This window comes from Macrosteles quadrilineatus, unplaced genomic scaffold (assembly GCF_028750875.1).
Source record: "Macrosteles quadrilineatus isolate MER2022 unplaced genomic scaffold, UCM_ALF_1.0 Scaffold_2__2_contigs__length_208266976, whole genome shotgun sequence".
Taxonomy (NCBI): domain Eukaryota; kingdom Metazoa; phylum Arthropoda; class Insecta; order Hemiptera; family Cicadellidae; genus Macrosteles; species Macrosteles quadrilineatus.
Genome location: NW_026542595.1, coordinates 56,538,803 through 56,552,757, shown reverse-complemented (window position 1 = coordinate 56,552,757; position 13,955 = coordinate 56,538,803). Strand labels below are relative to the sequence as shown.

At 40.8% G+C, this 13,955-nt stretch overlaps 2 protein-coding genes across 3 annotated transcripts in view; one reads left to right on the top strand and one right to left on the bottom strand.

Annotated features, from left to right (window-relative positions):
* Positions 1–278: 278 nt before the first annotated feature.
* LOC128984231 (uncharacterized) overlaps positions 279–13,955 on the top strand; it is a 32,591-nt gene continuing 18,914 nt past the window's right edge. Inside the window, exons 1-3 of the mRNA XM_054403532.1 lie at positions 279–474; positions 3,477–3,618; positions 6,104–6,212. Coding sequence (XP_054259507.1) covers positions 279–474; positions 3,477–3,618; positions 6,104–6,212 — 447 coding nt within the window. The remainder of the gene's footprint in view (positions 475–3,476; positions 3,619–6,103; positions 6,213–13,955) is intronic.
* Positions 4,087–7,849, bottom strand: LOC128987243 (bombyxin A-1 homolog). Of its 2 annotated transcripts, none has more exons than XM_054407995.1 (2): positions 7,713–7,849; positions 4,087–4,292 (listed from the first exon to the last, which is right to left on the bottom strand). In XM_054407995.1, the coding sequence occupies exons 1-2, from the start codon at positions 7,838–7,840 to the stop codon at positions 4,097–4,099; spliced, it is 324 nt and encodes a 107-aa protein (XP_054263970.1). In that variant the 5' UTR covers positions 7,841–7,849; the 3' UTR covers positions 4,087–4,096. The 2 variants fall into 2 exon arrangements, with proteins under 2 accessions (XP_054263970.1, XP_054263971.1); XM_054407996.1 differs by having other exon boundaries at positions 7,723–7,849.

Here is a 13,955-nt window from a genome sequence, read left to right as displayed (position 1 = left end):
GGCGTTGTGCTACGTCGGCGGTGGTATTACTACTGGCGATGTGCCTGTGTGTGGCCCGCGAGCACTACCTGCGGGAACTCAACTAGATCACCCTTCATGTCACTATATTGTTCATCACCAATAGTGTGTTCTGATAGATGCGGCGTTGTGCTACGTCGGCGGTGGTATACCTACTGGCGATGTGCCTGTGTGTGGCCCGCGAGCACGACCTGCGGGAACTCAACTAGATCACCCTTCATGTCACTATATTGTTCATCACCAATAGTGTGTTCTGATAGATGCGGCGTTGTGCTACGTCGGCGGTGGTATTACTACTGGCGATGTGCCTGTGTGTGGCCCGCGAGCACGACCTGCGGGAACTCATCGCTAGAAAACGTTCGGGGTTGCGGCTTTGTGGTGAAAAGTTGATCCAATCACTCATGGTTCTTTGCGACAACAAGTATAACAAGAGAAACAATCATCACTACAGTCACGGTTAGTTTATGGTAATGTTTTAATTAGTGTTTACGAATATTTTGCTATTAAGTATTTAAAAATATGGACTGAAAGAAGCTTAATATCCTTCATCCATATTTTTCTGTGGTCACGGATAGAAAAGGGAAAATATTATTTAAACCATATAAGAAATATTATCCAAGGACAAGTTAAATCGTTTTGCATTTCATTTTGCATTTCACAACAATTCAACTCTAGAAACATAAAATTTAAAGTAGTAGTACTACTAACGGTCCATAATTAAAATACGTAACTTTTTGGAACCGTCTCTATGTAATCAATGATTAAGACTTTAATTCATGGGCGAGTGTTGCAATAGTATGTACTATATTCTAGTAGCTTACTTATATCAAATTTTGCAGACCATGGTAGAGGCTGGGAGTACTGGAGGACTCGCAGACAAGCCGTCTCCATGTTATCCACGACCCGTATAAGACGTGGAGTCTTGGACAAGTGCTGCAATAGTCTGTACTATACTCTAGTAGCTTACTCATATCACATATTGCAGACCGTGGTAGAGGCTGGGAGTACTGGAGGACTCGCAGACAAGCCGTCTCCATGTTACCCATGACCCGTATGAGACGTGGAGTCTTGGACAAGTGCTGCAATAGTCTGTACTATACTCTAGTAGCTTACTCATATCACATGTTGTAGACCGTGGTAGAGGATGGGAGTACTGGAGGACTCGCAGACAAGCCGTCTCCATGTTACCCATGACCCGTATGAGACGTGGAGTCTTGGACAAGTGCTGCAATAGTCTGTACTATACTCTAGTAGCTTACTCATATCACATGTTGCAGACCGTGGTAGAAGCTGGGAATACTGGAGGACTCTCAGACAAGCCGTCTCCATGTTATCCATGACCCGAATGAGACATGGAGTCTTGGTTAAGTGTTGCAACAGTATCTACTATACTCTAGTAACTAACGCATATCACTTGTTTAGACCGTGGTAGAGGATGGGAGTACTGGAGGACTCGGAGACAAGCCGTATCCATTGTATCCATGACCCGTATGAGACGTGGAGTATTGGACAAGTGTTGCAACAGCCTGTACTATACTCTAGTAGCTTACTCATATCACATGTTGCAGACTGTGGTAGAGGCTGAGAGTGCTGGATGACTCGCAGACAAGCCGTCTCCATGTTATCCATGACCCGAATGAGACATGGAGTCTTGGACAAGTGTTGCAACAGTCTGTACTAAACTCTAGAAGCTTACTCATATCACATGTTGCAGACCGTGGAAGAGGCTGGGAGTACCGGAGGACTCGCAGACAAGCCGTCTCCATGTTATCCACGACCCGTATGAGACGTGGAGTCTTGGACAAGTTTTGCAACAGTCTGTACTGTGCTCTAGTAGCTTACTCATATCACATGTTGCAGGCCGTGGTAGAGGCTGGTTGTTCTGGAGGACTCGCAGACAAGCCGTCTCCATGTTATCCACGACCCGTATGAGACGTGGAGTCGTGGACGAGTGTTGCAACAGTCTGTACTATACTCTAGTAGCTTACTCATGTCACATGTTGCAGACCGTGGTAGAGGATGGGAGTGCTGGAGGACTCGCAGACAAGCCGTCTCCATGTTATCCACGACACGTATGAGACGTGGAGTCGTGGACAAGTGTTGCAACATTCTGGACTACACTCTAGTAGCTTAATCATGTCACATGTTGCAGACCGTGGTAGGGGATGGGAGTACTGGAGGACTCGCAGACAAGCCGTCTCCATGTTATCCACGACACGTATGAGACGTGGAGTCGTGGACAAGTGTTGCAACATTCTGGACTATACTATAGTAGCTTACTCATGTCACATGTTGCAGACCGTGGTAGAGGATGGGAGTGCTGGAGGACTCGCAGACAAGCCGTCTCCATGTTATCCACGACACGTATGAGACGTGGAGTCGTGGACAAGTGTTGCAACATTCTGGACTATACTCTAGTAGCTTACTCATGTCACATGTTGCAGACCGTGGTAGAGGATGGGAGTGCTGGAGGACTCGCAGACAAGCCGTCTCCATGTTATCCACGACACGTATGAGACATGGAGTCTTGGACAAGTGTTGCAACAGTCTGTACTATACTCTAGTAGCTTACTCATATCACATGTTGCAGACTGTGGTAGAGGCTGGGTGTACTGGAGGACTCGCAGACAAGCCGTCTTCATGTTATCCATGACCCGTATGAGACGTGGAGTCGTGGACAAGTGTTGCAACAGTCTGTATTATACTCTAGTAGCTTACAAAACATCACATGTTGCAGACCGTGGTAGAGGCTGGGTGTTCTGGAGGACTCGCAGACAAGCCGTCTCCATGTTATCCACGACCCGTATGAGACGTGGAGTCGTGGACGAGTGTTGCAACAGTCTGTACTATACTCTAGTAGCTTACTCATATCACATGTTGCAGACCGTCGTAGAGGCTGAGAGTACTGGACGACTCGCAGACAAGCCGTCTCCATATTATCCATGACCCTTAAGAGATGTGGAGTCTTGGACAAGTGTTGCAACATTCTGTACTATTATATAGTAGCTTACTCATATCACATGTTACAGACCGTGGTAGAGGCTGGGAGTACTGGAGGACTCGCAGACAAGCCGTCTCCATGTTATCCATGAGAAGAGGAGTCTTGGACAAGTGTTGCAACAGGCTGTACTTTACTCTAGTAGCTTACTCATGTCACATGTTGCAGACCGTGGTAGAGGATAGGAGTACTAGAGGACTCACAGACAAGCCGTCTCCATGTTATCCACGACACGTATGAGACGTGGAGTCTTGGACGAGTGTTGCAACAGTCTGTACAATACTCTAGTAGCTTACTCATATCGCATGTTGCAGACCGTAGTAGAGGCTGTGAGTACTGGAGGACTCGCAGACAAGCCGTCTCCATGTTATCCATGACCCGTATGAGACGTGGATTCTTGGACAAGTGTTGCAACAGTCTGTACTATACTCTAGTAGCTTACTCATGTCACATGTTGCAGACCGTGGTAGAGGATGGGAGTACTGGAGGACTCGCAGACAAGCCGTCTCCATGTTATCCACGACACGTATGAGACGTGGAGTCGTGGACGAGTGTTGTATGAAGGCTTGCAGTTTACGAGAACTAGGTTCATATTGTCTTTCGTAATAGAAATATAACTCAATTTTATGCTGTGTCAATTTCTTTTTCCCTATCAACTAAAAACAAATCCCTAACATTGAGTTTGCTTTTCACTTGTTGCCTACCTTACTATCCTGAACGCATCTTGAAAACATTTCAATTATTCTTACCCATTAATAATTTTTGATACTTTTAGTGATTTTCCATTTTAAAAAATTGATTCTACCTCGTGTTTTGGTTGTAGCTATTTCATTTAGTTGGAGCAGTTTAATTCACAAAGTAGTTTCTATCTTCTTGTAAGAATATAACAAGACTTAAATATAAATGCTTACTTATATCATAATATGTATGAGTGTTTAATCTGCTATGAGGTTAACCCACTGTAACATAACACTGGAATTGTTTTTTAAGAAGACCTACTCAGTTTTATATTACTATCAGTATATTTCAATAACTACAAATTGATACAAGTAATAGATACAAATGTACATAATTACAAGATCAGTGGCTGTTCGTTAGTACTCGGCCGAGCCGCAGTAGTTCCTTAGTTCGTTCACAGTACAAGGGTTGTGGCAGCATTCGTCTACAATACCGTGGCGCTTGTATCGGCCTCCTTGACCGACCATGGCCAGAGCGAGTTGGGGGTCCATGAACAGCGGGAACAGACGCTCTGTGACCACCTCCATGTCCTCCGGCTCTGGCCACAACAACATTGTAACATTATATACAACAGCAGTATACTGCAAGAGTGTGTTACTGTGAGGTAGGTAGATGGTTCAGCAATAGCGGGAACACGCTCTGTGACCACCTCCATGTCCTCCGGCTCTAGCCACAACAACATTGTAACATTATATACAACAGTAGTACACTACGGGAGTGTTTTTCTGTGAGGTAGGTAGACGGTCCAGCAACAGCGGGAATAGACGCTCTGTGACCACCTCCGTGTCCTCCGGCTCTGGCCACAACAAAATTGTAACATTATATACAACAATAGTACACTGCAGGAGTGTGTTTCTGTGAGGTAGGTAGAAGGTCCAGCAATAGCGGGAGCACGCTCTGTGACCACCTCCGTGTCCTCCGGCTCTGGCCACAACAAAATTGTAACATTATATACAACAGCAGTATGCTGCAGGAGTGTGTTTCTGTGAGGTAGGTAGAAGGTCCAGCAATAGCGGGAGCACGCTCTGTGACAACAGCAGTAAACTGCAGGAGTGTTTCGAGACTCGAAACACGACCGACGCGCGTCTACATGTCCGTAATAGCTCAATAAAAGTAGGCCTACCGTGTTTTATGTTTTATTCGTAATGTATCTAAGTGTAATATCGTTCGTGTACGTGTTTCAAAACTTCAAGACGCACCCAATGGGGAAGAACAAGGACTTATATTAGGACTGATGATGGCAGTTTATTCTGCCGAAATGCATATCCTGTAATAGGACACAGCACAAGGATCGACTGGCGGACACAGGTAATTTAACCTTTTATTGTATGCAGGAGTGTGTTTCTGTGAGGTAGGTAAAAGGTCCAGTAATAGCAGGAACAGACACTCTGTGACCGCCTCCGTGTCCTCCGGCTCTGACCCCAACAACATTGTAACATTATATACAACAGTAGTACTGTACACTGCAGGAGTGTGTTACTGTGAGGTAGGTAGATGGTTCAACAATAGCGGGAACACGCTCTGTGACCACCTCCGTGTCCTCCGGCTCTGGCCACAACAACATTGTAACATTATATACAACAGTAGTACTGTACACTGCAGGAGTGTGTTACTGTGAGGTAGGTAGATGGTTCAACAATAGCGGGAACACGCTCTGTGACCACCTCCGTGTCCTCCGGCTCTGGCCACAACAACATTGTAACATTATATACAACAGTAGTACTGTACACTGCAGGAGTGTGTTACTGTGAGGTAGGTAGATGGTTCAACAATAGCGGGAACACGCTCTGTGACCACCTCCGTGTCCTCCGGCTCTGGCCACAACAACATTGTAACATTATATACAACAGTAGTACTGTACACTGCAGGAGTGTGTTACTGTGAGGTAGGTAGATGGTTCAACAATAGCGGGAACACGCTCTGTGACCACCTCCGTGTCCTCCGGCTCTGGCCACAACAACATTGTAACATTATATACAACAGTAGTACACTGCAGGAGTGTGTTACTGTGAGGTAGGTAGATGGTTCAGCAATAGCGGGAACACGCTCTATGACCACCTCCGTATTCTCCGGCTCTGACCACAAGCAACATTGTAACATTATACACCAGTAGTACACTGCAGGAGTGTGTTATGTTTTTATTAAAAATTATGTTTTTCTACTGTAATTTTAAACGGTAAGAGATAGAAACAAAACTTAAATACGTAAAATGTTTGTTTAAAAAGGACCTTCCACGTGATATGAAATTTGTTATACCTTGCCATTTAAGAATTTTGAGTTTTCAGCTTTCTTTTATCCTACAAACACGACTTCGTCGATCAAATGGATGCTGTTTCTGATTTTCTACAGGGAAAACCTGAAGAGGAGATATACATGTGCCAGCTGCCTGGATATAAAGATGGAACTTTTAGAATTTGCCATCTTTGTAAGTGTCCATGGCTACAAGCAAGCCAGCAGGGTGGGAACCAAACACTTGATTCTTGTCTACAATGTCTGGGACTGAAACAATCCAAATTCGACCGTTGTGCTTGTTGTCGAATTGAAGAAGGAGTAGGCCCTACTGTTTTTACTCGCAGTTTGTGTCAAGGATATTTTAATATTCTCCAACAATCAGAAACTTAAACAGGAGATGAAAACTCAAAAGATGAAGCCTTTTAAAATAAAAGGTTTTGGTGAAGCAAAAGTCCGTCTTGGGATTTCAACTGACCAGGGACAGGAAGGAGAAGAAGATATACTTAGTTGGGTCAAGAAACGTACATCAACAAGATGCTGACATGTTTCAGGATGGACCAGTATTAACCCCAATGAGCTGCAGTGATAAATTTACTAGAGCTCAGATGCCGAAAAGTGAAGTATAAAAGGAGAAGATGAGAACGATTACTTATCAAGAAGCTATTGGTAGTCTATTGTTTGCAGCCCAAGTTTCAAAAACTGATATCGCATATGCTGTCATTAATCTGAGTAGGTTTAACAACATCCAGGGATTGAGCATTGGACTGGCATAAAACGAATCTTCAGGTACTTCTTCGTGGAAGTTACAGTATAATACTTTGAATACTTTTTAATGAAATGGCGACCGGTTTTAATGCGCATTATCTAATACAATAAACTTATAGGGTGGGAACTTGTTTGGATACTGCGATGCTGGTTGGGCAAGAGATCCCAACGAAAGAAGATCCACCACGGGGTACTTATTTATTTATGAAGTGCGAAAGTCCAATTTCATGGTGTACCAAACGACAACCTACTGTGGCACTCTCGAGAACAGAAGCCAAGTATATGACAATGTCTTCAGCTGCTCAAGAAGGATTATTGCTAAGAGGTTAAGCTGATGAAATTGACCTGTCTTCGAAGAGTCTAATCATTGACTTTATAGATATAAAGTCAATGGTCTAATCATTGACTTTATATCTCTACACAAAGTCAATGGTCTAATCCAGATACATTATGAAAACTAGAAAGCCAGGAACTTAGCCTTGAATGGCCATGAATGGCTGACGTACCAAGCCAGGACGAAACATATTGATGTGAGGCATCATTTCTTGAGGGAGAAGATTCAATATAAACAGCTGTCCTTCATTTAAGTTTCTACTAAAGAGATGGTTGCTGATTCTCTAACAAAGGCGCTTGACAGTAAAAATTCAGAGACTGCATTAGGTTTCAGGTATACCACAAATAAGAAGGGTGTTGAAATATGATTTGTGAGGGTAGGCTACCTCATTTTAGTATCACATGTGTATGTGTTCTGTATAAGTTAGTTGTCATGGATACCAGATGTTGTTTGTTGAAAGTTATGTTGTGTTTTTGTATCAAGTAAAACTTGCACCTAAATCTTTATTATTCTACACAATTTAAGTACTTTTTACAACCGAAGCGATAAAGTCCGTGCCAAATAATTCGTAATGATAATATATAAATTCCTTAAACATAAAACTAAATAACTGGGCAACTCCCATACCTATTCATACCTATTTCGTTGATTTTGAAAATGCCAGGATCGGACCGCTTGTACCACCCTTGGCAGACTAGACTCAAAGCGCTGCTGAGATCCCTCCCACAATAGTGACTGGTAGATGAGCGTATCATGCCAGCGTCTAGGATACGTAGAGTCAGCAGACAGACGACCAATGACACTGGCAATGGTGTAGTGTGTACCTGTACAATTTGAATAGTGTCACTATTATATGTGACTGCTAGATGAGCGTATCATGCCAGCGTCTAGGATACGTAGAGTCAGCAGACAGACGACCAATGCCACTGGCAATGGTGTAGTGTGTACCTGTACAATTTGAATAGTGTCACTATTATATGTGACTGCTAGATGAGCGTATCATGCCAGCGTCTAGGATACGTAGAGTCAGCAGACAGACGACCAATGCCACTGGCAATGGTGTAGTGTGTACCTGTACAATTTGAATAGTGTCACTATTATATGTGACTGGTAGATGAGCGTATCATGCCAGCGTCTAGGATACGTTGAGTCAGCAGACAGACGACCAATGCCACTGGCAATGGTGTAGTGTGTACCTGTACAATTTGAATAGTGTCACTATTATATGTGACTGCTAGATGAGCGTATCATGCCAGCGTCTAGGATACGTAGAGTCAGCAGACAGACGACCAATGCCACTGGCAATGGTGTAGTGTGTACCTGTACAATTTGAATAGTGTCACTATTATATGTGACTGCTAGATGAGCGTATCATGCCAGCGTCTAGGATACGTAGAGTCAGCAGACAGACGACCAATGCCACTGGCAATGGTGTAGTGTGTACCTGTACAATTTGAATAGTGTCACTATTATATGTGACTGCTAGATGAGCGTCTCATGCCAGCGTCTAGGATACGTAGAGTCAGCAGACAGACGACCAATGCCACTGGCAATGGTGTAGTGTGTACCTGTACAATTTGAATAGTGTCACTATTATATGTGACTGCTAGATGGGCGTATCATGCCAGCGTCTAGGATACGTAGAGTCAGCAGGCAGACGACCAATGCCACTGGCAATGGTGTAGTGTGTACCTGTACAATTTGAATAGTGTCACTATTATATGTGACTGGTAGATGAGCGTCTCATGCCGGCGTCTAGGATACGTAGAGTCAGCAGGCAGACGACCAATGACACTGGCAATGGTGTAGTGTGTACCTGTACAATTTGAATAGTGCCACTATTATATGTGACTGGTAGATGAGCGTCTCATGCCGGCGTCTAGGATACGTAGAGTCAGCAGACAGATGACCAATGACACTGGCAATGGTGTAGTGTGTACCTGTACAATTTGAATAGTGTCACTATTATATGTGACTGCTAGATGAGCGTCTCATGCCAGCGTCTAGGATACGTAGAGTCAGCAGGCAGACGACCAATGACACTGGCAATGGTGTAGTGTGTACCTGTACAATTTGAATAGTGCCACTATTATATGTGACTGGTAGATGAGCGTCTCATGCCGGCGTCTAGGATACGTAGAGTCAGCAGACAGATGACCAATGACACTGGCAATGGTGTAGTGTGTACCTGTACAATTTGAATAGTGTCACTATTATATGTGACTGGTAGATGAGCGTCTCATGCCGGCGTCTAGGATACGTAGAGTCAGCAGACAGACGACCAATGACATCGTATTTAGGTTAGACACTGGCAATGGTGTAGTGCGTACCTGTAAAATTTAAATAGTGTCACTATTATAATGTATGTGACTGGTAGATGGTCTAGGATACGTGGAGTGAGCAGACAGACGACCAATGACACTGGCAATGGTGTATTGCGTACCTGTAAAATTTGAATAGTGTCACTATTACAGTATATGTGATTGTTAGGTGGTCTAGGATACGTAGATTCAGCAGCCAGACGACTCGAGCAGTCAGAGTTACGAGGGCTCGAAATTTAAAATACCCCGCTGCAGCAAACCTGCAGATTAAGCGAATTTATATTTTCCGGGATTGATTTTCAATTAATCAATTTAAATAATATTTATGTTTACGAGTACCTAGGAAGGTAAAACGAGTTTTTGACCATACGTCAATATTATAGGATGAAGTAAATAAATTTGCAAAATTATATCAACATATATCCATAAACAAGTAATATACCATAGTTTTCATTTTCTCCATAAGAATAACATGAGAATTTTTAATTACACGTTTTTTTTTTCAAAGAAATTGCAATTATTTTTGTCGTTAGGGTCAAAATGGGAAACCCCCATATTGACCCCTTAAACCCCCGTTCCCATGGTCCACTTAGGCTGGTTCGCAAACTCGTTTGAAGAAACGTAGGTTTACGCGTTTGTACCAAATTTCATCAAAATCTGATCATTTTTGCTTGAGTTATCGCGCTAACGGACTTATATACAAGGTGAGTTTTAAATGAGTTCCTCCCCTACTTGTTTCTACATTTCTTAAGATATCAACTCCGGACCACGTCAGATCATTGTAGAGTAGTAACATAGACTAACCAACACAAGTAGACTTCTCATCCCATTGTAAATTTTGAAGCACGTTTTTCGTGTCTAGTTCATGTACGTGACACAAAGGCGCTAGTGTCGATGAAACTTTGTTTCCATTATTTTAGGGTTAATTTCTTGATTTGTGCTTTACTGTTTGGTTATATAACCAGGGGACAAGTTATTGTTTATGATTAGATCGTATTATTTGGTTAAACAAGATTTTAAATGGCTGTAATAACGGGAAACAAATTTTAAACAAAACACGACCTCTACATAAACCGTACATGAACTAACAATAAAATTGTCTTCAGCTGTTCCATAAGGATGAGAAATCTACTAAGGGAGTATGTTTTATCTATGGTAGTAAGTACTTCATTTTGACTGGGTATAAGTTTTTGGCCGCCATCTTGGATCCGCCATATTGGATACAAAGTTATTTTTTCAAATATAAAGGTAGGATTGTGACCCAAAAGAAAAACTAAGTAAATTCCCTTAGGGCTCTGCCCCAGAAACCTTCAAAAGATCCCTCCACAGATTTGTTTACATTTTGGCCATGTGGATAATACTTTTTAAAGAAACAGCTGTTAATTTTTAAATTGTATTTTAAACAACACACATTAATTATTCAGAGTTACTGAATTGTCCAAAGGAAGTATTTGCAATGTTATTTTCTTGAACTCATAGAGAGCCATTGAATGTTATAAGACTGACGAAAAAGGGGTTGTGCATGTTTACTAGCGCTACTCAGCAACAAAAAAAATTTAAGTTATCTCTAAAAAATGTATTCTTAAAGTGCACTGAGCAGCAGCGTAAAAATACTATGTAACTTCCTTATCAGTAAAAAAATGTTCAAACTCGCAATGTGAGATTTATGATTCGGCTTATAATTCTCCAACAGTAACTAACTCTAACTTCATCTGCAGAAGAAGTTCAGTATGCTATTATCGTGTCTAATAACATCCAAACACAAAAACCTTGCCTAAAATGGTACCTATCTTGACAAATTATTTGCAGTGACCTATATTACGGACTGTGGCCCACTGAGTTGGTAACATTATTGAAAGTAACACGATAATTTGGCTGTAAGAGTAAATCCTATTTAAGCAGCTACTGTAATGACGGAAAGGTCATATTTCTTTTAAACTAGATCACATTATCCTTTATAAGATACGTTGATTAAAAATAAAAGTAAACGTCAATATTTACGTAACAGCCAATTTACAGTATGTTTTTCTCTTTGTAAACGCCACATTGCTATTTAATTTGCATTATTTGTTGCCAATGAAGCCACACGACCATTATAAACGAGGAGGCCCCTAACCGTCGATTTCGACGGGTTTCACCTAGTCTTCTATATATATAATACGCTAAGCCGATTTTTGTAAACAGAACTCCTCCCTCATTTCTGGCCTGATTTTAATTATTAATGTGTCAAAAAAATGGCTCTGATCTGTAGTTTTGCAAAGTGTTTTTCATTTTTTGAAATCTTTATTTTTTTGGGCAGGATCCTCAATCAAAGATGAGTTTTCTCCCATAAGATTAACATGGGGGAATCTAAATATTTAATTGGAAACTTTTTCTCCACTATTTTGAGAGAACGGCTGGGCGTAGAAACTTGGTAGAGGTGTCCAAAGAAAGGTCTTGGTCTGTAGATGTTTTGTAGTTTTTATCAAAAGCAAAACTAATTAAACTCCCTTAGGGCTCTGCCCCAGAAGCATTTAAAGATCCCTCCACAGATTTGTTTACATTTTGACCATGTGGATAAAACTTGTTAATGAAACCGATGTTAATTTTTAAATTGTAATCTAAACAACACAGATTGATTGGGAGTTAACTGAATTGTCCAAAAGAAGTAATTTGCAATGTTATTTTCTGATTTTAAAATGGATTTTATTCTGTATCATGGCATGTTTTGCAAAACGTTCTATTACGAAATCAGTGGAAAATCCTTTTATCACAGTAACTTTTACATTAATTTTATTTCTTATTGAACTTATCTTATATCTGTTTAACGAGTTGGTGTCTGCCCTTTTGGTACTTTCCTGCTAAAGGGAACATTCATTATTATCGATGATTTTTTTCTCGATGTATCGATATTAACAAGTTGAAACCATCGATGTTTAACTACTACTGTAGTAGTAGTTATGATTTATCTATGGTAGTAGTTACTGTAGTAGTATATATCGATGGTTGAAACATATCAGCTGACAACTACGATAAATATTGTCCAGTATCAACAAAGAATAATGCTGCAATATACTGCAGGATTTCAGAGAGGTTACTTCGATGTATTCATTCAGCTTAGTAAAAACGTAATATAGATATGTATACAAATAAGAACTCAAACTCTTAGAGAGGCTTTGAATGTTATTAGACTAGGGAAAAGGGTTTTGCATGTTTACTAGCGCTACTCAGCAACAAAAACTATTTAATTTATCTCAAAAAAATATATTCTTAAATTGTACTGAGCAGCAGCTTTAAAAAAAATCTATTTAACTTACCCGTATAGTTACAAAATGCTCAAACTCGCATTGTGACATTTATAATTCGGCTTATATTTCTCCAACAGATAATTTATCTGCAGAAGTTTATTATGCTCTTCTTACCGTGTCTAATAACACTCAAACACAGAAACCTTGCCTAAAATCGTACCTATCTTGACAAATTATTTGCAGTGGCCTATAACGGACCGTAGCCAACTGGGTTGGTAACATTATTGAAATAATACGACATTTTGGCTGTAAAAAATGGCACAATTAGTAAATACTATTTAAGCAGCGACTGACATGACAGAAAGGTCATATTCCTTTTAATCTAGATCATATCATCCTTTACAAGATACGTTGATTAAAAATGCATGTAAACGTCAATATTTACGTAACAGCCAATTTAAAGTATTTTTTGCTTTTTGGAAATGCCACATTACTATTTCATTTTCATTATTTGTTGCCAATGAAGCCGCACGACCATATAAGAGAGGAGGCCCCTAACAGTTCAAGAATAAAAGCCAAATTCACTTCAAGTATATTCCACTACACCTAACCAAGTGCAGAAGGGAATATGAGCCGTGTCCATATTTCGTTAAACTAATAGTGGTTTTCAGCAACTGAATTACAGTTTCAATAATTTTTATGTAGAAATAATATGTGGATGATTTAGAAAGTCATTAAGCCGCAAAATTGCAATTTACTGCAGAGTTTTCAGAGTCTCTGAAGAGAGTATTTATCTCTAAAAAATATTTTCTCAAAGTCTACTGAGCAGCAGCCTAAAATAATACTATGTAGCTTACCCTAAAGCTACGTAAAAAAATGCTCAAACTTGATACTACAAAAAGGTTTAGGCCCCAGTCATTTTAATGCGCTTGGATGGTGACGTTTATAATTCTGTTTATATTTCTCTCGACCAACAGGTTATTCATCTGCAGGAGAAGTTCATTGTGCTCTTATCGTGTCTAATAACATCCAAACACAGAAACCTTGCCTAAAATAGTACATATTTATGAAAAGATGATTTACAGTGGCCTATTACGGACCGTGGCCCGCTTGCTCGCGTAACCCCCGACCAATTTCTCAAAACTATGCTAGAGGGTTATTCATTGCCACAGAAGTACGGTATGATGACCGACGTGACGAAGGAAAACTCAAACTTACACAGCTCAAGGGCGGACCTCCATTTGAAGTAAGAACGTTCCTTCTCAATAAACATAATTTTTTTTAAATAAAAGCATAGATTTAATCTGCATTACACTGATGAA

Coding starts and splice junctions, on each gene's coding strand:
- LOC128987243 (XM_054407995.1), bottom strand. CDS start 7,840: ATGATACGCTCATCTACCAGTCACTATTGTGGGAGGGATCTCAGCAGC. Junction 4,293..7,712: donor AACGAAATAGGTATGAATAG/GTATGGGAGTTG, acceptor TGTTGTGGCCAG/AGCCGGAGGACATGGAGGTG.